General features: G+C 39.6%; 1 protein-coding gene across 2 annotated transcripts in view; it reads right to left on the bottom strand.

The window, feature by feature from the left end:
* Nucleotides 1–25,622, bottom strand: part of VPS50 (VPS50 subunit of EARP/GARPII complex) — a 98,613-nt gene that overhangs the window by 9,321 nt on the left and 63,670 nt on the right. For both annotated transcript variants that reach the window (XM_060248504.1, XM_060248506.1), the window contains 2 exons: nucleotides 19,342–19,463; nucleotides 15,014–15,094 (listed from right to left, as the gene is read on the bottom strand). In XM_060248504.1, coding sequence (XP_060104487.1) covers nucleotides 15,014–15,094; nucleotides 19,342–19,463 — 203 coding nt within the window. The remainder of the gene's footprint in view (nucleotides 1–15,013; nucleotides 15,095–19,341; nucleotides 19,464–25,622) is intronic.

Below are 25,622 nucleotides of genomic sequence, written 5' to 3'. Positions count from 1 at the left end.
AAAGTGAATGAGAAACAAGCACCATGCTCAGAGGAAACCAAAGGAAAATTATTGCAAAAAACTGGCCTGGGGAGTCCATGCCAAGAGACAGTGCTCTTTGTTATTGCCTTCATCAGCCTTTAAGTCAAAAAGAAAAAATGGGTTTGTAATTGAAACACCTCTCCAGCAACTGATAAATCTCAGTGAAAGAAGATTTCAGACTGCTAATGCTTACAGCAAGCATTTTTAAAAGAAAATCTGGCTAGAATGCCCATTTTTACATCTGACCTATCAGCTGTATTATTATACTAAGTACAGGTGTGTGAAAAATGGAAACAAAGAAAGGTACAAATGGAAAGATAATTCAGACATTTTTACCAAATTTAAGTTTGGCTATAATTTCAAATGTGCATATCAGGCTGCTCAGACAGAACTTGTGGGCTCGTTCCTGATACCTCCCCCTTCAGAGAGACTGAAGCATGTTTTGTGCCATGTGTTAGCCTTCCCTCTACTACATTTCCCAATTTGCCCTGCAGGTATATAACCAGTGCCTGCTGGGAGCCACTACCTCCTTTGACCTCTTCCCATTTGATTTGGAATTTGAGACTTTGGCTCAAAGTGAGCACCCCCAGTCATCCATCTTAGGACAAGGATGGGAATCTGCAAGCAAAACTGGGAATCTACAAGCAAATTGATATTATTCTCTGGGAATCACAACTCAGTGGAACACCCATATCAGTGGGAAGATTCTTTGCCCTGGTTCACACACACAGGAGAATGAAATGGCAGTTCCTTGGAATGGCATAACTGAATGACTGTATCCACTTGAGATGACTAGGGTTGTGTTCTCAGTATATACCGAGCGAAATATATACATGAAAAATAGTGTATCAGTATTTTTGGGGAATTTATTCAACTGAATCAGATTAGAGAATCTGATCCAGCTACCAAAATAGTCACACCCAAATAAAAAAGCCGATATTATTCTGCTTTTATTCAGGCATGGCTAGAAGGCATTTAAAGAGACTGCCGTTTCTTTAAATGCCTTCTGAGTTCACTCATCAAGTCTTGCCACACTAGGATTATGACAGTTGGTTCTGTTTTTTGTTTTAACTTTCAGAGAATTTTTAACACAAGGAAGCCTTCCAAACATGATCCTCCACCTACAAACTGAAGTGATGTGGTCCATCTAAATATCTTAAGTCTCTGTCATCTTATTTCCCTGCATGTGTGAACCAGGCCTAAGATCTCTCACTAATGATTGGATGGTTTCATCTCCTACTTTGGCTTCTGCATGACTGGAGAAATTGTAAGGTCACAATATGGAAACACCTTCTGAGGAGACAAACTAGTGCTGCAATGATTCTCAAATTAAACCTGATAATACAGCCTCTTTTTGCTTCACTACAAGGCTTTCTATGCTGGGCTGTCTCAATGGGCATCTTCAACCCTAGTTCTGAACATGGCACTAGAGTATGGATCAAAAATCCACAAAACTGGTTCATTAACAGACATGGGATTTTCCCTACAAACCTGGGAGCATCTTCAGTTTTGCAGAAAAAATTGATAAATAAAATGAGGATTTTAAATGATACATAAAAAGAAGATTTTAAAAACTCCCCAAATTGTTTAACTTGAAGAAAACTCAAGCTTATATGATGCTGTGTTATAAAATCTCAGCCATTTGGGGAGCAGCCTAGCAATCCCTCAAAATCTTTCCAGGGCAGGAAGGGGAATGGGTAAGCAGTGGCCATGGTTGCTTATGGGGACAGAAAAAGTCTGGTGGGCAAGAAGACAGCAAGTGGTGGTTGCTGGGAGAAGTTGCCACTACCAACGATGATCACCAGTGAAGCCTAGCTGGTTACCCAGTGATGCAGGTGATGTCACCTTCACCATGCACAAGTGCAGGGAAGGAAGGAAGGAAGATGCAGGGGTGGTGACTAAAGAATTATAGTAGATTGTGCTTTCTAATTCAAGATTCCCACCCTCCCATTACCACTGGCCAGCAGAATGGAAATCTGGGCTTGAAGAAAGAAGTCTCCCTCCCCCCAGTCTGTCAGTGGGATGGCACACTTTCTGTTCCAAACTCAGCCTGCCATCATTTGGTCAGGGTAGTGGGAGAGAGCGATCTTATCACAGAGAAGACCAGTAGGAGAGAAGAGAAAGTAATGTCCCCACTGCCATGAGCTCCTCACTTATACCCTTTAACATTTATCAGGGTAGCATGGAAATGGGTAAGACCATGGGAGAAGACTGGCATCATAACCTGGCTATGCCATAAGCAGAAACTAAGCCTGCACATAAGAGAGTTATCTCCAGATGACATAAGCAGTGTGGCAATCAAATATCCATACATATTATATATTGCATTTATACTATTTAGATTATATTGGTTCCGTTTACAACTAGAGAACAATGGAGCACAGGAATAAGTAACTAGCCAAAAATCACTTTGTGTATCCACAATACCAAATTCATAAGCAGAAGTAAAACTACCTGTGCATATATGCAAAGTGCTTTCCTCTTACCAGTGAGCAACAGCAACCTCTCCTTCTCCTTAAAACAGAAGAAGAATGGCTTAAGAGTGATGGCTCATCTCCAACACAGACGCAAACTCCAGTACCTCTCTCTTTATAAAGTAAGCACTAATATAGCCTAAAAGGCATTTGGAGCTATTTGGGGGTGATAGGAGTTGTATGGGGAGCAAAAGGATCACATTTTCAGAAAAAAAAGCACCATAAGAAGGGTACCAAGGCAGCATCAGTGAGGGAAAACAACAGTAAGCAACAGGGTTAGGAAAAAGAGGCCCCACCTTGTTAATGATATGGGGGAACAAAATGGAAAAGTGACATCCAATGGATTAATAGTGTTTATGTTGTTTATGCTGATGGTAGCCTGTAGAGTAATAGCCTGTAGAGTAATAGCAAAGTGCTGGAAATCTGCAGAATTTTTAACATTGCATTATTGGTATTCTGTGCTACGGCAAATAACTGGCAGAAAAACTGACATATCAACTTATAATCAAAGATAAAGCTAAAATGTTAGATTTTTATGAAACATGGCATGATTTTATTTCATACACAAATCAAAGGTATTCAGCATCTATCCAATCTTTTCCTCAATTTATGGAAAAGGAATTAAATATAAAGTATACAAAGAATTATTTTTAAAAATCCCCTGTGCCATTAATGACTCTTAGCTATATCTTTTTAGATAAATTGAAAAATGTGTTAAATATTAAACCCCTTGTCAATAACCTGATTCAACACTGCTTCCTTTGGTATTGTGTGTGTGTGTGTGTTTTGTAATCTCATTTCTATGTTTCGTAATTTAGAAGGCTCTTTCCTTGTTTGTTTGTCTTGAGCAGCGATTGTTCCTTTTTTTGGGGTGGGGGGGGTGGGGGGTTGTTTGAAAAATTAATAAAATTATATTTCCAAAAGGAAAAAAGAGGTAACAGCTCTCACAATTTAAAAACGGTAAATATTTAAACAACATGCTAAACTGTCACAATATTAATTCCATTAAAATCAAGGGCTTAGAAGGAGGGCAGTTTTGTTTAGGATTGCACTGTCAGCTACGTAGAGGCAATTTCAGGAGAGTGACTGGGCTGGTCTGCAGTACAAGAGTTACATCTGCACATGTTTAGAGCTCTGGGTCAGAAACTGCTTGTAGCTAAGCTAGATTGGAGTCCAGTTGCACCTTAGTGACTAGACTTGAGTCCAGCTGCATCTCAGAGACCAAGATTTTCAGTTTCTGACAAAGAGAGCTTTCACTCTCAAAAGCTACAACCTGACAATCTTGGTGGTCTCTAAGGTGTTCCTGAACTGGAGTCTAGCTTAGCTACAAGCAGTTTCTGACCTAGAGCTCTAAACATATGAAGCCTAGCAACAGCATTCCATGATGGAGGCCAGAAAGGATGCAGAGGAAGAACAAAACGAATGAAGGCCATCTTTTGTATCTCTTCCGTGTAAGACTTCTGATCAAACAAACCTTTGACCAAGTGTGCTAAGAAAACACACTAACTACGTGACCCTTAGTGATATTTTGGTTCTTTCAAACACAACTTTTATGGATACTATACACTGAGAAAAGCATTATTTTAAGAGAACAAAGGCAGCTGGGCACAAAGAAAAGCCTCCTATTATACTAGTAGAGTTTGTGCTTTAAAAAACAGGAAAGATGTCATTCTGTCTCAAGTATTTGTTACATACAGGAGAGATATTTTCTTACTCCATTTTCCTCTTCATTGAACAGGAAAACACAATGGACCTTCTAGGTTTACAGGTGTCATTCAGAGAAAAAAAGCATCAAGTCTTAGCAGCTTTTGTACAGTACATTCCCCTATAATTAGAGAGGCAAAAGAGAGTTCACTGACATTTCATAAAGGCTTTCAGACTGTATTTTGCCAGCAGACATACTTGAAGAGAAGCAACTTTTCAGACTCTAGCAAATATCTCCCTATCATCTTATATGCAAAATAACTACACTCAGAAATTCAACAATGCATGCTCCCAATCTTTGATCAGCGGGTTAATACAAGAAGTAAAGTCTACAAGTTTGGAATCAACAGTTTACAAAATAAATAAATCCTAACAATGCTGACAATGATGGATTGCTGTACTCACCAGTGTGAATCAAAGAATGTGATTTGTTCATTTAAATGTTTCTAACCTTTCCTTTATAGTTTCGAGGTATATATAAAGTTGCAGTTGAATAGTAAAACAAAATAAATTAGATACCATCAATCACAAACTTGCAGCAGAGCTGGACGAATAAACCAATGCTGGTGCATCTCCTGGAAGACTCTGCTGCTTTCTCAGCTGACCCATCTCAGGTTCGTCTTTCTCCAAGTTCTACTGCCAGGCCACAGGATTATTTTCTTCACGCAATTTTTTTTCTACTGTCTTGTCTTCTGAAGCCCTTTCTGCTGTCATCATCAGTCAGAAACCAGCTCTGTCATTCACTGTGACAACCACCCTGGCCCTGGCCAGACCCATTTAGACAATGTATCTCAGACACTCATTATTTTCAGTAGAACTGTTATGTGCAGTGTATTTGGAGTCCTCTGTTCTACATAAATAATTTCTGAAAACCTCACAGATGTTCATAAGAACATAAGAGGAGCCATGTTGGATCCAGACCAACACACTGTCACACAGTGGCCAAAAACCCCAGGTGCCATCAGGAGGTCCATCATTGGGGCCAGGACACTAGAAGCCCTCACATTGTTGCCCCTCCCAAGCATCAAGAATACAGAGCATCATTTGCCCCAGACAGAGAGTTCCAACAAGAGTTCCTATGGCTACAGGAAGTGAAAAAGGACCCTTCCTTGGAAGGCTGTCCAGAGGCCTACAACTGTTACCTTTCAAATCCATACTGACTTCTTTGCCAATTATTAAATATTTCTCTTTTAATACAGAACTTGCATTCTTCTCAGGATTTTATGCTATCAAGTGCTCCAACCAGATACAACACATAACCACCACTCTCTTGAAAAGATGGTTTTTGCCTGGCATTTTATAACCAGGCAGAGCACCTTCACAACAGGATGCTTCAAGGCCTTGGTGTCACTGCTAAAAAGGCCCTGCTGCATCAATTAGTCATCTTTTGACAGATGTACCAGGGGGTGGCAGAGAGGGGGGCAGCAAACAGAATCTCTAAGGACGATTTTAATTTTTAGACAGAATTATCCAGGTGAATGCAGATCCGTATACTTTAAGCTTTTTAAGAATAAAACCAGCACTTTTGAATTGGGTCAAGGAGCCAGTGAAAGGACTGAAACACTAGAATTTTGTATTCTGCTGGAATTGTAAATTCCATGTGGCTCACTCTAGTCAATGCTTCAGTCATTCCATTCTAGACTCAGTGTAGTTTCCAAGCACTTTTCAAAGTGAGCCTCAAAGTACACATCCGTTGTTTAAAAACCAACAGAATGTTCACCTGGTCACCCACAAGGGGAATTATTAGGTATAAAGTTGGACAGCTTCACACCACTTCTCACACAAGTTAGAGCCCTCTGCTTCTTAAATCGTTGTTTCCTTATCAAAGGTCAACATTGTATATTTTGAATTTACCTTTTTTTTGTATTTTTTAAAAACAGACCTACACTAGCACTGGCCTGGATAGCCTAGGCTAGCCCAATCTTGTCAGATCTTAGAAGTGAAGCAGAGTCAGCCTGGTTAGTACTTGGTGAGAAACCACCAAGGATGCATGTGATGGATTGACTCAATAACGAAAGCTAGGGCCTTCAGTTTGCAAGGCTGTTAATGATAGAATGTTTTGGAAATCATTAGTTCATAGGGTCACCAAAAACTGGAAGGGACTGGACAGCATATAATACACACATATGATTACATAGACTGTAATCCTTTAGAAACTTGCTCAGGAGTAAGCCCATATCAAGACATATGAGCAAGCATGAAAAAATATGGCATTGCAAATGGGGAAGGGGTTACATTATTTGAGGGTGGCAGCTGAAAAGGCTCTCCAGTTGGTCCCCACCAGTCACTCTTTTAACAATGCAGATTCCTACAAGATTATCCAACTTCTAGAACATAGGCTTGGAGGCAGAATGATACATGAACATGCAAAAGATGAAAGCACTTAGGGCTTTTGAAGGTCAAATGAGCAACCTTGATCTGAATTTGGAAGTCCACTGGGAGCTAGGGCAGTTAGGGTAGCATTCATTTTATACAAGCTAAAATAACTTGCAGATTTCCCTCCACACCAGCACCACTTTTTCTCTTTTGAGACTCTTCCCCTCACCATTTGTCTTTTTTTCAGGCATCACCTTATGTTTTTCTCTCTTTCTTGGCATGCTTTTCTTCAGCTCCATCTGTTTTCCTCACTCTTTTCCTCAAAGCCTTTCTCCAGCCACCCTTTTCCCCCTCTCCTCCTTCCAGCTTTTTCTCTCCCTGTCCCCATTTTCTACATGGTCTCTATAAGAGACTATCAGCTAATAGTCATTACCAGTCCTGCATGAAGTGAAGGTACCTTGCACCAAAGCAAGGAGCTAGTGTTAGTGGAACAGATCCATAGTATTCAACCCCAAGTTTTGGCTACTGCATTTTGTACCCATTGACACTTCCAAGCCATCTTTAAGGGCACCTAAATATAAGTACACATAGCAAACATTTGCTACTTTGTCTGATATTAGCAACTTCCTCCAGTAAGTATACTTGGTGCAAGTTCCGTGTAATAAAAGCTTATTGAATCAACAAATAAGATTCCTAACACACATACATCACACAAAGCTCAGACCAATCTCCTCCCTTTTTACCTTTGAGAGTTCTTTTTCTCTAACAAGCCACTTTGATAACCTATTAATTGTTTTCATTTGGTATGGTCTCAAGTATAAAACTGTGCATGCACAGTGATTTAGTGCATTACACTCTGTGAACTAAAAACTTAGTGAGATTACCATTCCAACGATTAAAGGATCTACAAAATGTAACTACTGAAGAGAAGCACTTAGTGGCAAGAATTCTTCTTGGACAAATTGTAGGAATGTGGGGAAAACTTAACTATACAAAGTTTTTTTAAAAAAAATCCAGAATCAACTGAATTAACAAAAGAGAACACTCAGATGGTTACTTCCAATTTGCAAGGATGAACTAGATGGCAGTATGTACACATATGTCACACTAAAGCATGCCTATGAATGCTACTTTTTAAAAATAGAGCTTGCAGGTGAAGCTCTGAACCTCTGTTGCCTTACCACAGTGTGCTCAGTTGCTTTCAGCACTTCTTCCCCAGCCTGACATCAGAGCAGGGGTGGAAGAAAGATCCTGACAGAAACAGAACACAGTGCAATAAAGACAGCAAAGGGGAAATTGTTCAGTTTCTCTTAACCTCATGCTCCAGTTTTGTACCTGCTTTAGATGTTAATATGACGATGCATATGGTTTTACACATCTATGGTGATGCATAAGGTTTTACACCATGGTCACTTTTAATTTGGCTATAATCACAATGGACTTCATAAAATACTAAATACATCTAGATAACTTTAAAAAGACAATTTTAAAATCAATTTTTATCAATGATCTACAAGCAGGAAAAATAAATGTTGACTGAAAGCATATAATTTAGAAAGGAATGCACCCCACTGCTCTGGCATCAAGAAAATCCAAGACTGCTCCAGACTGTATTAGTAGATGCCTAGAAAACTCATGTAAGTTTTCAGTGCTGAAGTATATTTTCCCATAGTTGGATTATTCCAAAAGCACATCCAAGAAAAAATATACCAAAACTATAATTTAAGTCACTCTGCAGTTGCTAGCAGATCTATGTTGCTGTGATCCATAAATTCCTTAGTTCATTCTATCAAAATCAGCACTTCTGTAATGCCTCTATGAAGAAAAAGAGTAGCTGTCCACAGAATTTAGCATAGCTCCTCCTTGTCTTTTTCCTGCTAGAATGAAGTGGCATTTGTGTTTACACGCTCTGAAAGGAGCTCCATTAATTTGCTTAATTATTCCACTGCAGAATTGGGGAATGGGGATAATCAGAACATTCCCACTTGTACTACATACAGGGTTGGATCCAAAGGTTTTGATCTGCTGAAGGTAGAACTTTCCTCCTACTAGGAGAACATGCCTCTTCCCTTGGTGGAACTCTTCTTGTACCAGAAGAATGCTCCTCCATTACAGGACCAGAACCTATGGATCCAACTCATGGTTTCCACAAATTAAACTTGTCAAATAATCTCAGCATTATTTTTAGTAAATCCTTTGGATTTATCGCTATTATATCTGGCTAATCTCAGCATTTGACAGTGACAAACCTCGTTGCTTCTTCTATCCCACTATTTACCAAGGAGAAAAATAAATGTCTACTTAATGTATATAATTTGAAAGGCAATGCACCCTTACTGCTCTAGCATCAAGAAAGCCAAGACTACCCCAGATTGAACTAACAGATGCCAATAAAGTAGCAAAACAAAAACATCTGAACAGCAGCTACCAGATATTTTCCCCAACAAGAGGGATTGGTAGAAGGAGAAAAAAAACCCTACCTTAATATCTGAAGGGATTTACTCTTAAGGAGCCAGTTTTACCAGGACAAGGCTTTCTATTATTGATCAACCCATACAGGCTATCAGGAAAGTTTTAAAAAAACAACAACTGGAATGCAATTTTACACCTAACATGGCAGTCACTGAAGTGCCATTTATAATGTCCTCCACCCTACTTTTCTTCAGACCATATTGCATCATTTACTCAGCTTTTCTTATAGAAAAGAAAGCACTAGCTCCAGCTCTGATTTACAAGATAAATACATCCAGAAACAAATAATGCTTCTAGCATCCAGGGATGTATGTGCAATGTAATTTTGGGAAATATCCTGTTGAGGCTGTGCAATATATAATCAGATCAACCCTAAAAAAACCTCAAGCTGTTGCTTTAGGCAACACTTTGCTCATAACATTTCCATAGCACACAGAGCCAACAGGAAAGCTGCTAGCTATTAAATTAGTTCATTCACAGATATTAAAGGACAGATATTTGGCAACTTGGGGGATCAGGAAGCAGAAGACCAATCCCCTGGACCAATGACATACATTATCTGAAGTTATGTGGGTGGCATTATTAGGAATCTGTTTACTCTGATACTAATGAGAATGGTTTTCATATTAAAAAGCACAAAGTGCTTAGACCTGAACATATGTAAGACTGAACTGATAGGCCACTAAGGATATTCAGAGTTGCTGTCAATGGTATAACTCAGCTTCTCAAAGACTTTCAAGCTGGAAATATTTATGCAAACTGCAAGCAGTCAAGTGGCTAAGTTTGCAGATGACACTAAATTGTTCAGGATGGTGAGAACCAGGGAAGACTGTGAGGCACTCCAAAGGCATCTGTTGAGGATGAGAAAGTGGGTGTCAACTTGGCAAATGAGGTTCAACGTGGCCAATGCAATATAATGTACATTGGAGCCAAAAATCCTAACTATAAATATGCATTGATGAAGTCTGAACTGGCAGATGCTGACCAAGAGATAGATCTTGGAGTTGTGGTACATAATTCACTGAAAATGTTGAGACAGCAACTGCAATTTTTTAAAAAGGCCAATGCTATGCTGGGAGTTATTAGGAAGGGAACAGAAAACAAATCAGCTAGTATCATAATGTTTCTGTATAAATTGATTGTGTGGCCTCATTTGGAATAGTGTGTACAATTCTGGTCACCGCACCTCAAAAAAGATATTATAGCATTCGAAAAAATGCAGAAAAGGGCAACAAGAATTATTAAAGTAGGGGTGTCAAACTCATGAGGGCCGAATCTGACATAAATGAGACCTTGTCAAGACAGGACAGGCCATGTGAGTCCTATTTAAGATTAGGTAACAGAGATATAAATTTTATAAAGGGCACAGATGAACAAAATTAAAGATTTTTTTTAAAAAAAAACTTAAAACATGCTTAAAACATTAGCACCCATTGGTCTTAAAGCTGCTTTCATTGTATTTCTTCCATGGGATCCAGGGAACTGGGCAAAGGAAGCTCTGGCTCTTTCCTTCTTTCTCCAGGGGAACCAGGAGGGGGAGGAGCCTCAGCCAATAGAAGGAAGAGAGGCTTGGCTCAGTAGCTCTGCTGTGAGATTGAGAGAGCCTGGCAAAGCAAACTCTGCCTCCTCCCCTTCCTCCCCAAGGGAGAAGCCTCAGCAAATGGAGAAAATAGAGGTTTTGCTCTGTAGCTCCTGTGTGATTGAGGCAAGTATGGCAAAGCATGCTGTGATGCAGTAAGCAAGAGGCAGAAGGAAGCAGATGACAGCCAGTTGCTTGGGGGCCTGATTCAGCCCCCAGGTTGCATGTTTGACACCCCTGGATTTCTCTATGAAGAAAGGAGAAATGACGACTGAGGGGGTGACATGATAGAGGTTTATGAGATTATGCATGGTATAGAGAAGGTAGAGAAATAAGTACTTTTCTCCCTTTCTCACAGTACAAGACCTCGTGGGCAATCAATGAAATTGCTGAGCATACGGGTTACAATGGATAAAAGGAAGTATTTCTTCACCCAAAGAGTGCTTAACACATGGAATTCACTGCCACAGGAGGTGGTGGCAGCTATAAGCATAAATGGCTTCAAGAGGGAATTGAATAAAAATATGGAGTAAAGGTCCATCAGTGGCTATTAGACACAGGTTATAAATGGAATTCTCTATCAGGGGCAGTGATGCCCTGTATTCTTGGTGCTTGAGGGGGGGGCAACATTGGGTGGGCTTCTAGTATCCGGCCCTCACTGGTGGATCTGCTGATGGTACCTGTTTTTTTGGCCACTGTGTGACAGAGTGTTGGATTGGATAGGTCACTGGCCTGATCCAACATAGCTTCTCTTATGTTCTTAATTTATATTAATCCTCCCTGCCTCCAATGAACTCATAGTTACACCATTTTATCCCACAACCATCCTGTGATACAGGCTAGGCTAAAGAAAAGCAACTTATCCATGGGCATCATTTTACTTTTTAGTTTTACTAGTTTCCTTGCCTGCGAGTAGAAATGCAGTCTCTGCATGGCAACTTACTGAATTTTTATACATAACCTGGTTTCACAAATGTCACATAATGACTACGCAATGAAATTGTGGATCTCTAGGGAGAGTGTCATTCTTAAACATTTCTTTGGAGCTTCATAGAGTGTCCCAACCCAAATCTATTCAGAGAATAAATCAAGTCTGCTACAGACTGCCTTTATGGTAAAAGCTTTAATGTAAGAACTGTTTTCAGGTTCTTATATTATCATAAGACCCATAAGGCCTGGAGCCTTTTGCAGCAGAATATTTAAAAGCGTAACATATCTGACGCATTTGGCTTCATTCACTGCTTTATCTACACAGGGTAGGTTTCTCTATTTGGATATCCAAGTTCTTTTCCATTTTTAAATTTCATCCTGATAATTCAAGTAATTACCCAAATCGTGTATTAAAAATTGGTGTAACTTGACTGTAAAAGTTCATAAAGTACTCATACAAATGTGCTACTTGGCCTTTCACAAACCTTTAATGGAAAGTTCTATTCTTGTGGATCACACAGTGGGTATAACAAAAAGGTACCCTCCCTCTTAGCAACAGCAAAAGGATATAAAAGTTGAAGCATTTAGGGCTATGAGGAACGAAGAAACAGTGCTCCTGCTTCCCAGCTACCATCCAGATAAGCAACTGCAGGCTCCAAATGATCAGTGGTCTTTCATTAAGGCTTTAAAGACAAGCACATGAGTTGCTCTTTTGTGGGTTTTTGCACTGCCACGAGTGTAATGTTCCAATGATCGTATCCCAAAAGCATGCACTCTTCATGTTCTTCTAATCTGCTTTAAGGTTATACTGCTAGAAAGAACCAACTAGTCACTTCTAATTTAAGATAAATTGCAGCCTAGTGTTCTTAACGTGCCCCTTCTTTTTATCCCAGAAGATTTAAACCTAATGAGCAGTAAATAAAGTGCCAGGTAATTGGAAACTGGAGAAGGTTAAAGTAGTAATTGGACTCCATGCCTGCATGGCAGTTTGAAAGAACTGTGGTATGATTTAAAATTCACCCTCTAATTGTAAGACCAGAGAGTCTTTAGGTAATTCTGATCCATTCCAGAGAAAGCCACTACCTCACTAAACAATCACGAAACCTTCTTGTATTGTTATATGCCATTCTGATGTATCTGCAACAACCGCCCCATGTTAAAAATCCTATAATTATCTTGTTGTCCCCCCACCAAAGAGATGAGTCAATAAAGCGGTTCGTAGACCAGGTGACAGCTCATATGAGAAGCTCCAGTATGAGACTTCTGACTTCACTATTCTTGAACAGCGTTGTTCCGTTCTGCATGGCATCAGGCATGAGTTAGTTCTGATTCAGTACCATCAGGATGAGATTGGGGTACACCATGATGCCTTTCCTCACAGGCCAGGATTACATACACTAAATATATTTTTGAAACCAGCCCAGTCTGGGACCAATGGATACTTATATAAAGGAACAGTGGGATGCCGGTGCACGTAGGGGGGAGGCTGTGCACATCTCACTATGCCCATATGCTTAAATAGCTGGAATATTTTCCCAAAGGCACAGCTGCACATATGCATTAACTATGATCACTTATTTATAACCTTAATGCAGCTATGCACATCCACAGCCACCTTACTCTCCATATTTAGCTCTGGAACCACTAGGTATGTAAGCTACTATAAAGGTGAGTAAAAGCCTTTCCTAAGATTGCCAAAACGTTTAGTTTTGTTATCTAGAGAGGCCAAGGTTTACTAAAAACATTAAACTATAGTTTTCATAGAGATGTGGTTACTGCAATTTTGATAGACCCTTCTGGAGTTTCAGGATATAAGCTAAGAAGATGACAGGGATGTACAGTGTGGATCTTGGATGACACAATGTGACAGACATGATACAAATCGCTGAGTTTTACAGGAGCCATATAGGAGAATGCTAAGGAGCAATGCTAGCTGGAGAAAGACAGTAACCCTAAGAAACACTGGTTCCCAGCCAGGGTACCTAATTACATAGATGGGACATTACAGCTGGGGATGGGCAATTAGATATTTAGGAGTTAGCTTGAGAGAAGTGGGGGAAAAGGACTTTCTTGGGATAGGGATTATAGTGAAAGCCTCAGCCTTATGTCTGACCCCATCCCCAAGACTTAGAGTATGTGGTACGGATCTTTGATAAAGCAGCCACCATATTAATTATTTCTATAACTACCATTAATTTGTTCAGCATGCATCTCCATTCTGGGAGCATAGTCTGAAGGGGTATGAACAATGACTTGGAAAATGTTCCCACTACATATTTATCGAAAAGTATAGCTCATGCCTGGCATTACACTATGCTGATCTTGTAACAGCCTGGCCTGGCAGACAGGAGGAGCAGGCAAGAACCTGTAAGAGTAGAGTAAACTCCGATATGCCAACAAAGTATTGGGATAGCAACATTTTTGAAAACATCCATACCACACCAGGATTTCACTTACGCAAAAGACATGCCTACTAAGTGGCTAAGTCTTCACTTTGCACCTTCCAATCAAAGCTTATTATCAGAGGCAATGTCACAGTTATGCAGAGGTAGGCAGAGGGACCAGCCAACCTAAATGTGAATTATTCAATTGCATAAGAGAGAGCTTTACTCTCTAATGAAAATATTAAGTGCTAAGATGACTTGTGATGTTGAAAATATAACAAGAAAACGTAGGAGTGAAAGTACTTATTACCCTTTGTTCTCATCATCAAGATGTAATTTAAGTCTCATTATTTGAATAACTCTGTTAAACCACTATGAAAATTTGCACTGCACATCACACCTTATTTAAATACAATATATCTCCCATCAGATAGACTAACTGGGACAATCTACCAGAATATAAATTCTGTGCAGAACAAATTCCCAGAGAGTTCTAATAAAGAATATTTCTCCTACCATTACCTACTGTCTAGCTCCTACTGTGCCAAAATGTAATTCCGTGACAAATCTGTGCCTGCATTCCTCTGCAATATTTCAGTAAAGCTTATGAGATTTCCAAATTGAGTCAAATAAGGTGTTTTATAAACAATGCTGATCTATAATGGTTCAGGCATGATATGAAATGCAGTTAGAGCAATTTTTAAAATATAAGCTTCGGCACAGATTTCTATTTGGATCTTAGTTGCAATGCTCTTCTCAGAATGTAATTAAAATTAATGGCAGAGAATCTGGAATTTGAGTCAAGTGAATACTGAGCACAATTGGCATCAATGATTTTGGAACAGTACAAAGTATTATCTATGCAAGAGATTATCTTTTGTTGTGGGTGCAAAGACAGAGGGTAAGATAACATTAAATATGAACTACATAGGAATGGTGAAGAATTAACCCTCTTAATCTTAGTATGGCACACATGTTCTTTTTTGAGTCCCTCTTAAAACTGAGAAGTCCAGCATTTCTTTCCTTTATACTTATCTTTTCAATTATGAAAAAAGGGTGCTAAAAATATCAAGTGCAGCATCTAATGCTAAACAAGTTTCCTATTCTTGATCAGTTTCAACCCTGCAACTTACCATATCAATGAGACTTTCCTGTATTCTGTTCAGAGTGGTACGAAGTCTGCTACTGCTGAGTCCCAGTCCTGTTGATTCAAACTGGAAATAAGAATAAATTCTAAGTATGTGCAGAAGAGCATCAACAAATCAAAAGATGTTTACAATTTGCTCACATCCATGATGTTGCATAAAAACTCCTCATGGCATTGTAAACAAAACCAACATGGAAATAAGGATAACATCAATGAACCTGTCACTACAGTCACATGCAAGAGACGCGAGCCACCAGCTGTACTGGAGGATTAAGTGCTAGATTCTTTTATAGTACTTCAATATCGGTGATGATGGGCCACAGGAAAACCATGGGTTTTGTGTTCTTGGTGAAAAGGTTATAGACAGCAGATATTTTTGCCAGGTGAAAAACTAATTTAAGGCCAATCTGAATGAACGCTTAACTAACTAGTTTTGTAACAAAGTTACAAATGTAATATGAACAAAGCAGAAAATGTTTCATTGCCACAGGTCACAAAAGACCCAAAACAGGGTCCTGTTTTCAGTAGGTATTTATTGACATACTTTAACTGTATCAGTTAATTCTACCAGCTGCAGCACTTGCTTCTTATCCAATTTTAAATTCAGTGGCAACTATAAAGGCTAAAACAGAACAGCTTGGTTAATAAATCTACATCATGATAGGAGTACTAAAGCATACCTACATTATTAGGCTCTACTTTGGTTGTATCACTAAAGCGGTAGCACATGTTTTACATCAGGAACATATTTTTTCAGTTTAAGTACTGGTGTTGCTTTGATTCAGATTCAATGTAACAACCTTTCCTATTTTTAAAAGTGGCATTTAAAAAACACAACGTTCTTGTGTCCCATCTCCACATGATGGCTAAAGAAAAGAAACAGTTCTGGTTACTCTAAAGGGTTTTTTTTATCATTTTAAACAGAATATAACTCTTAAGCACAACACCTACTATGATTTAGCACAATGAATACTGAGAAGCACTTACTCTGCCACTGTTCCTTAGCAGTGATACTGGATTTCTATCCTGCCCTTCACTCTGAATCTCAGAGCAGTCACAATCTCCTTTACCTCCCCCCCCCACACACACACAACAAACACCCTGCAAGGTAGGTGGGGCTGAGAGAGCTCTCACAAAAGCTGCCCTTTCAAGGACAACTACTGCAAGAGCTAAGGCTGACCCAAGTCCATTCCAGCAGCTGCAAGTGGAAGAGCGGGGAATCAAACCCGGTTCTCCCAAATAAGAGTCTGCGCACTTAATCACTACACCAAACTGGCTCTCTGCAGTTGCTTCCAGTGACAGAAATGTTTGCACAACACTTACTAATTTCTTCCAGTTTACATTTTTCTTGAAAATTCCTAAATATTCCTTCCTTATTTTCAAGTGGCCAGAATTTTAATTGCAAGTAGACAAACATAAGCAACCCAACACTTAAGTGTGTCCCAACCTTGATTGACTCAAATAGCTGAGAAGGCAACTGAATTGACCTAATCTATGGGTTTGATCCTATACAATAGCAAACAAAGCTAAAATTCCTGAAGCTCTTCCCTTTCTATTGCACACCACTCTACCACCAACGCAAAGCTGCTCCTGAGGGTCAGGGGGTTCCATTAGGAACAGTATGGGAAGTGGCACAAAAAGAAAACTTGGTAGAAATTGTTCTATCCTCTCTCCCCTCTCAAAAGTGGCATTTCTCTAATAATGCAAAAATAATTTTCAAAAATTGTGACACTGTATCTTGCTTTTGCATTTTTCCATCAAACACTGGCTAAGATATTTAGAAACAGGTCAATTAAACTATAATATAGCATTGTTTGTGTCACTATTCAGAGTGTTGGATCCAGCACAAAATTTCTGCTTGCACTAAAGCTCTTGCACAAACAGAAATGGAAGAAAAAGACAACAGAAGCCTCCTGCAGTAAATTAGACTCTAACAGTCAAATCCTACGTAGGGTAACTTCAGCCTAGTTTCATTGACTGCAGTGGGCTTAGACTGGAGTAACTCTGCATATGATTGTACTGTAATCAGACAACCTAGCAGCACATAAACCTGTTTACACACTGCACACTGCTGGATCCAAGCCAGTGTTGGTGTATGGGTCATGGCATTACATTTTCTGAACATTTAACATGTCAGCGTTATCCATACTTTTAGGGAAATGAAGCTTTATGAGAAGAAAATATTGCATGATATACATAAGCACAGTGAAGGAGTCTTCAACTAAAGTATCTAAGGGTCAAATTTCACAAGAGCAGAAGATCTGTGATCAGATCTTTAGTGGTTTCCTTTTCTCTCTTGCTAAAACCAGCTGGGACCAGCCCCAAATCAGGTTAGAGGTAGAGAAGGAGAGTCTACAGAGTACCTATACATTTTTCCTTGTATGCAGTTAGTGCGATGGCAAAGGGTTAATCCCTCAGTCTCCTCACCCCACCCAGGCTCTGCATCCCCAATGCAGCTCAGACACGTATCCCCCGCCCCCAAGGTGTTTTATATTGTGTGGATTTAACCATGCATCTTCCACTCTCTCATCTGAACCAGGATTAACATTTGGACTTCTTGATTAAAAGATATTAATGACATTTCAAAACATGCTGGAGGACCTCTTCTTCATATGTACCAGAATATGGCACTGAGAGAACACAACTCCTCAACAGAGTACCACAAGTATCAACAGAGATAAAACTGACTATGAATATTTATCCAGATGTTTCCTGGAAGTGATGACACTTAATTCATGGCCTATGGATGTCAGTGGTGCAAAAACAGTAGTGAACTCGAAGCAACCAGAAGATGCTTCATGGTCAAAAATTCCACATAAGGGCAGTAGCGCTATTTAGTTTTGCACAGCCTCAGGTGGTGATCCCCCAAGCCTAACACAGTCCAAGAGGCTGCACACAGAGACAGTTTCTCTGAACCAAGGCAAAAAACAAGAAGCTCAACAAAACCCTCTTGGGTCACTGTATATGGCTGGTGGGGTGCATTATGATGAAGGACTCTGATCTAAAGCACATACCAAAGAAGCTATTTTAAAATTTCAAAGTTGCTAGAATATACCATCCTCCTATAAGAAATCTGAACCAAATCCACAGACTTCTTGTAATTTGAATGTTTCCTATGAATAGAGAACCAACAATAAGGCACACTAAGCACTTGTGTTATTCAACCACTATGCCTTTATCTGCTTAGCACTCTGTTCTGCTAGATGTGGAAAATGTAGAACTGGATAGGAATTTTAAAATATAAACAGGAAGTGCAAAAAAAGGTGAAATAAAGAATAGCAAAATAGCCAGTGAAAATCAAATCTGATTTAAAAGAAGCAAATCTTTGTCCACCTCTATAAACAACCAAATCTCAATATATCACTCCTTCAAAAAAAAAAAAGAACATGCTGTTCATGTTTGCATCTGTCAAGCAGATAAATTACTCATTTCAAATATTATTTTTAAGGTTCATTCGGCAGTTGATTTGTATTGCATTGTTTTGCAATTGCTATCTCATGGGAAATATCTTTCACTTGTTTATATAGATGTCCTCAAGACATCTTTAGAAGATTTAAAAGTCTTAAATTATTTTTTGCAAAATGTGAAATAAATTAAAGCCAGCTGAAACCATACTTTTTGGTGTGTGAAGGTAGGCTATTCAAAGGTTCACTGAAAGGTTACACAAGCACTTTCTATTATCCTCAGCCTGTGCATCTTAAAAATAGCCAAGAGGCCTGCTGATGACCCATCATATTTGCACTCTTAAAACTGGGTTAACAAAACAGTGTCAATCCCTCTTGCAACTTGTGTCACAATTCTAGAACCAAAATATGCTTATTTCTAAATGACTTGAAACATCTCAATGGGAGTTTTCATCAGACTATAAAGCATACCCACAGGCCTCTTTGGTCAAAATTGTTCCCGTTTGTCCATGCTTCAGCACAGCTGTCCAAGGAAAAGAAGCTTAAGTAGTTCTCCTGGCCTCACTACTGTGAGAACTCCTAAGTAATATCATGTTTGAAAAGCCGAATTAAACAAAATTAATTCTCTTAGCATGGCTTCCCCATCTTCTGTGCCTATATTTCATAAACAAGGAGCTCGTTCTCCCTTGGCCCTTGGATTTTGCTTCCTTACAACACGTCACTTGGTATCCCACTTTGAAAACCTGCTGATCGTATAATCACTGGACTTCAACAGTAATTCACCATTCCAGCTGTTACTGCTTCTCTACTCCATCAAGCATTATTTTGGTGCTTCCGGGAAAAAAATAACCATGACTTGACTGCACCCATGCACACCACACACTAATTAAATAGTAATAAATTTACTTACTGTGTCATTTCGGCCAAAAAATGTATATATTGCATACAAGTAGTAGTCAAAAAGTTGGGACATGAAGTGGATCACGTCAAAGGCAATTGGCTTTAAGATGTTCATCATCTGCATGTATTTGCCTTGAAGACAAAAGACAACCCACAAAAATTAAGATTAAAAACACAGAGCTGGAAGGGACCTCAAGGATTATCTAGTTGAACCCCTGCACCATGCAGGAAATTCATAGCTACAACTCCCAACACCTCCAGTGACCACATTCTCAAGCCAAATCTTCCCATAAACATTAGTGTACTTTCACAGCTACTCATTGTTTCAACCTCCACAGAAATGATGAATGAGCAATTATGCACTAAATAAATACTAGTAGTAGGGTGAACATCTCTGTGTGAACCAGATTTGCAGAAATCATCCTTGTCAAAATGACAGGCTACCCTTTCTCAGGGTACAAGTCAAGTTTTGACCTCACTGTAACATTGGCCTGAACATGTTCTTATTTCTAAAGGAACGAGCAAATTACAGGAGCAAATAAAGTGGGGAGATTCAAGGACCTCCTCTGATAACTGCAAGTGATTAGGATGTAAGCCTGTTGCTAACTGCATAGCTCCATTCTGGGTTCTATTTCTTTGTCAGACTGTGGGTGGATCGATGGATAGCCACTGTGAAATCAAGAACCTGAAAGTTATGCCTTAAGCATACTGAACATACAGCAAATTTCCCAAAAATATCATACTAATCTCCTTAGTCTCATGCGGTATCCTAGTTTTCATGGGCAACCCTTCTCTCAGCTCACCTCTGAATTGCATTCTGAAACACTGAGCTACTGACTGATAGAACAGATCTATTCCAGTTGCTCATAAAGCTTGTGAGTATATACCTCCTCTTCTTTTCCTGTATCTCCTAAAGGTAAAGGTAGCCCCCTGTGCAAGCACCAATCATTTCCGACTCTGGGGTGACATTGCATCGCGGCGTTTTCACGGCAGACTTTTTATGGGGTGGTTTGTCATTGCTTTCCCCACTCATCTACACTTTTCCCCCCAGCAAGCTGGATACTCATTTTACTGACCTCAGAAGGAAAGAAGGCTGAGTCAACCATGAGCCGACTACCTGAACCTAGCTTCTGCCGGGACCGAACTCAGGTCGAGAGCAGAGCTTAGGACTGCAGTACTGCAGCTTTACCACTCTGCGCCATGGAGTTACATCCTGCTAAATCAACTGGTTTCAGTAGATCTGGGAAGCGTGAAATTCTGATTAGGATGGCATTGCTAGTTCCCAGAGGACTTGAAGTTAGGATGTCTTGCATCCTGGGAATTATATTTTCAGGAAGCACCAAGGCAGAGAGTCTTTCCTCTTCTCTTTCCTGGCTTGTTTATCTACCCCCTCCACTTCCATGCTGGCTAGCTCATCCACTCCTGATTCCCACTTCTAAAACAGCAAGAGGAGGAGGTGGGAAAGGGAGTAATCTTCAGTCCAAATGCAGCAGCTGAACAAAAGAGATTTAGGAGTCAAGTGAATCTCCTTGAAATACATCAGAGAATAATGAAGTGACAAAAGCTCTTATCCAAGTACAACAATGGCAAGGTTTAGCTCTGTCTCTAGTCATAGTACTTATATTGTATGTTCCAGCACATTAAAGTGAAATAAAACCACTCTTGGAAGCCTTTGAACACACAAATAACCACATTGGAATGAAACGTATGGGACCAATTTGTACAATAATTGTTTTCATGGCTTCAAGTCACTTAAACACAGACAGGTAAGGAAGGCACATATGGAGGGCATCTGAAGGGCAAGAGAAAGGCAATAAAACACCCTTCTAGTCCTACTAACATCACCAAAATTAATCACATTTCAAGTTTCTTTCCGTGCATATCTTCTTTCTTTTCTGCTTTCTCTGGATCATCTTACACAATACATCTTTGAACATCTGAATAGTCTCAACAATCCTTGGGCACACATGCACTTGAACGAATATACCATGATGATGCGAACCAAGTGATCATAGACATATGTACCAGCAAAGCAAATGATTATGGAGAATGGGATTGCTGCTGCAATCATGAACCATGCTGTGTGTACGTGTTAAGAGGCCTATGGATGGCCAGGGCCTCTTCAGAATAATTTTTTATTTAACAAATATCTTTCACATGGCCTGCTATCTGATTCTTTTAACTGGAGATGCCAGGGGTTGAAACTGGGATCTTCTGCAACCCAAGGTGATGCTCTACCAACTGAGCCACAGGCCCTCCTCAACATTACTTTCCAAACACAAAACCACAATTTGAACAATATAAACACAAGGAAATACAATCTGACATCCTAGTCTGGCACTGATTTCACTAGCCCAGCTTCCATAGGGGCCACAGGTTACATGAGCTAAGAGTTCTTGCTCGTTTCATAGCCTCATGTCTCTTGCTACACCCAGGGCTAAAAGTACCTGTAGAAGAAAGAGATAGATGATCATCCCAGGTCTTATGTAAGTGGCAAGTGGGTTTTTTAAGATGCTAATGCTATCACTTCCATCCAGTCCCTTTCTAAGCATTTATATCTTTCTCCACACAGTGATGCTGAGTAAGGTATATAACCTTGACTATAGTTCTTTCCACTTTGTAAGCAAATATACAGATCCTCTGCCCTGGCCTGAATAGCTCAACAGCTCTCATGAAGCTAAGCAACGTGGGCCCTGCTTCCTATGCTTTCTGGATAGGAAACCACCAAGAAGTCCAGGGTTACTATGCAGGGGCCGACAATGGCAAACCACCTTGCCCTGAAAACCCGATGGGGTTGCCATAAATCAGCTGCAACTTGACAGCAAACAAAAACAGCTACTCTGCTTTATGGATTCCTTAACATGGATTTGACTTTAACATCTGTGCTCTGAATGAAGTTCTTCCCACATTCTCAACAGTTGTATGGTTCCAATCTGTGTGGACTCTTAGATGTCATCTAAAGCTCAATTCTGAACAAATATCACAGTCTGAGCAGTTGTCTGCTACCTCCCCTGTGCAGACTTTTGATGTCTAATAAGGCTTCCTGAAGTTCTTTCTGCATTCTGATCAGTTTTATGTTTTTGCTCCTGCATGAATAAGGGTTCGGTGAAAGTGGCAGTTTGCTCTTCACAGACTCAGCAAGAGAAAATACAGAGAACCCTGAACAAATGAAAGACCTAACTAAATTACCTATGTCACAGAGCAAAAAGCCTTGAAAGGAGCTTACAATAAGCAGACAATGCACTTGTTTTAGAAACAAACAGCAAACCATTCATGGGAAAAAATAGCCGTAATTTAATTCCACTTTAAAGTAGCGATGTACAATCGTTTAAATTTTATTAATTCTAAAATGCAATATGTTCTTGTTATGCAATCATTTTTACTACTGTATTTGTTTTATTTCCACTGGCTTCAGTAGAAAAGCCGTCTCACATCTGCCCATTCTCTACTACATATACTGTGTTGTAGGTAACAGCTACTGCTACAGCCAGTTTTAACCAACGGGTACATCTGCGAAGAATCGCTCTACCACCACCACCCAGTCTCCCTGGTGCCTCAGATGCTGTTCCACCAGAGAACCTGAGAAATATAGCCCTCAGGCGCTTGACACTTTAACATCAGGCAGCCAAATTACTACATTTCCCAAGGTGCATAATGAGGGGAGAAGCTGACTTGCAGGCCACGTGCCTGGCCAGTCACCACAAGAACAGACAGTAAGGGGGAGGAGAGAAAGAAAAGGAAGAGGGTCTCATCACTTTCCTCTGACCTTCTTGAACTCACTGTCAGGTTCCAGGGACATACATTAATAGATGCCATTTGATTTTTAAAATCCAAATTAATAAGGCTTTTCAGATATGTATATTTTTCATTAATTTAGAAATGAAGAACATCCTTTCAAATATTTCTTTCTGTTTGGGAAAAGAAATTTTGAGGATAATGTAGGGAAAAGAAGTTTAATGTAGGGAGAAAATTAAAGTTTCTCATTTGGCTTCCAATTTTTTAAAAAAAACTAATTAGCTCTCACTGTTAAATATTATTGTACATCTGCTTGCCACTATGACATAGAGGCAAAGAGATAGTCACGTATGTTATTCATCCTATATCTAATAGTGGTCTTGCAAGTTCTATCAATGTATCTATAACAATTACATCGTACCACTTCACTGTGGAGGTCAGAGTACATGTTTCTCCCTTCTGCATTTTAACCTCATAACACCCCTGTGAAGTAGAAAAGAACAAGAGTCCAGTAAAGTGAGCAGTGATTCACAAAAGCTCACACCCTGCCATATATTTTGTTAAGGTGTTACTGGACTCTTGCTGTTTTCTACTGCTATGGACGACGACTATCCATCTTCATCTATCTCTGTGGGGTAGGTTAAGCTGAGAGAATATGACAGATGCACAGCACACCAGTGAATTTCATGGGATTTGAACCCCTGTCTCCGTGATCAGACACTAACTGCAAGGTTGTTAGAAAAAGAAGTACTTTTCTCCCTTTCTCACAATACAAGAACTCGTGGGCATTCGATGAAATTGCTGAGCAGAAAGGTTAAAACGGATAAAAGGAAGTACTTCTTCACCCAAAGGGTGATTAACATGTGGAATTCACTGCCACAGGAGGTGGTGGCGGCCACAAGTATAGCCACCTTCAAGAGGGGTTTAGATAAAAATATGGAGCACAGGTCCATCAGTGGCTATTAGCCACAGTGTATGTGTGTATATAAAATTTTTTGCCACTGTGTGACACAGAGTGTTGGACTTGATGGGCCGTTGGCCTGATCCAACATGGCTTCTCTTATGTTCTTATGTTGGATGAATGAATGGAAAGTGCAAGTTAAGCACACTTCTAACTGCCCAAGCTGTAATGCAACAGAACACAGCACTTTCAGGGAGGAGTAATTTTCGCACTTCCATTTGCAAAGAGCCTGTTACACCGCCAAAAATGATATGGGAGAATCCAACCATTACATCCCTGCTGGTTCATTATAGGGAAGTGCTGAAATAGGACAAGTGAACTGTGCATCCTTATTTCTGTACTTGTAGGGGGAATTTGTTTCTCTCTCCAGTAATCACCTTCCCGGGGATGTAAAACTTCCCCAAGACTGCTTTGCCTTGGAAGTGAGGAAAGAAGAAGTACAATTCGCTCACACTCCCACCATACCACATGAAGTTATCCTGAAATATTTATGACCATGCACATTTGAAAAATTGTTTGTTCTTTACAGACTTTGACCACAACACCCCATCAAGAAGCATATTTATTTCCTTTAAGAAACATCTGCCTTTCTAACTGGCACATATGTAAACTGGGATATATGATATAGTTTACCTTTTTTTTAGAAAATACAGAAGGATTTCTTAATTTATCTCTAAGGAGTAAACTGTCTGCATGTTAAAGCCTTTCAAAAAGCATTAAAGAAACTGAAGTCAATTGCAGCTTGACAGCACTTTTACACACAGAGTGAATCGTGTATTAAAGTCTGTAAGGGATGGATTTTAAATGTTTCTTTGGCTGGTACATTTATGGGACAGAAGAGGGAGAGGAAAGCACTTGCGACTACGGGCAACCCAAGGCAATCTTCCCCCCAAATCTCATCCCTGTAAAATCTTCTCTCTGTAGATGCCAAGAACATTTCTTTATCACTGCATCATTCTGCATCTTGACACCATTCACGTTCCAAGAACATTTCTTCTTCATTCCTTCCACAAATAATGCCAATTTTTTTCCAACTGTCCTCTGTAAAACTATTAAGCAACTTAGTTTGCACTAAACAGGTATCTAAAAAGAAATTGGACAGTTCACCAAAAACATGAGCAGCGTTTCTTAAAAAAAGAAAAAGACAGAGAACCCAAAGCGAAGCAAAGAACACTATTAATAACGTTTTCCAAAAAAGAAAACGCATAAAAAGATAGTAAATCCATCACAACACTTCTCAACGCTTCCAACATAGAACAGGCTTTTAAAAATGACATTCCATTGTGCCATCAATTGTCTGAGGAATTAAACTTCTTTTTATATCCCTTAACATGGTTGTAAAATGATTTACACCTTATGAATTTGCCTTCTTGTCTGCTTAGTATTAGCCATGCAATTGAATAAACCACTGAAAACAGAAATGTGAACTACACCAAAAGGCAAAGTATAGTAAAAATGAAGTATACCATGAAGCAGTCTTCGGGCCAGCATGCCAGTCTTTTGAAACCGAAGATTCATCATTCCTGGATTAGAAGACATTTCTCCCCACCCCACCGTGCCAATACCACACATGATAATGCTCTAGAAGTGTGTCA

This window comes from Heteronotia binoei, chromosome 10 (assembly GCF_032191835.1).
Source record: "Heteronotia binoei isolate CCM8104 ecotype False Entrance Well chromosome 10, APGP_CSIRO_Hbin_v1, whole genome shotgun sequence".
In the NCBI taxonomy this organism is placed as follows: Eukaryota; Metazoa; Chordata; class Lepidosauria; order Squamata; family Gekkonidae; genus Heteronotia; species Heteronotia binoei.
The sequence above is the reverse complement of the archived record's forward strand: the minus strand, read 5'-3'. Positions and strand labels throughout refer to the sequence as shown.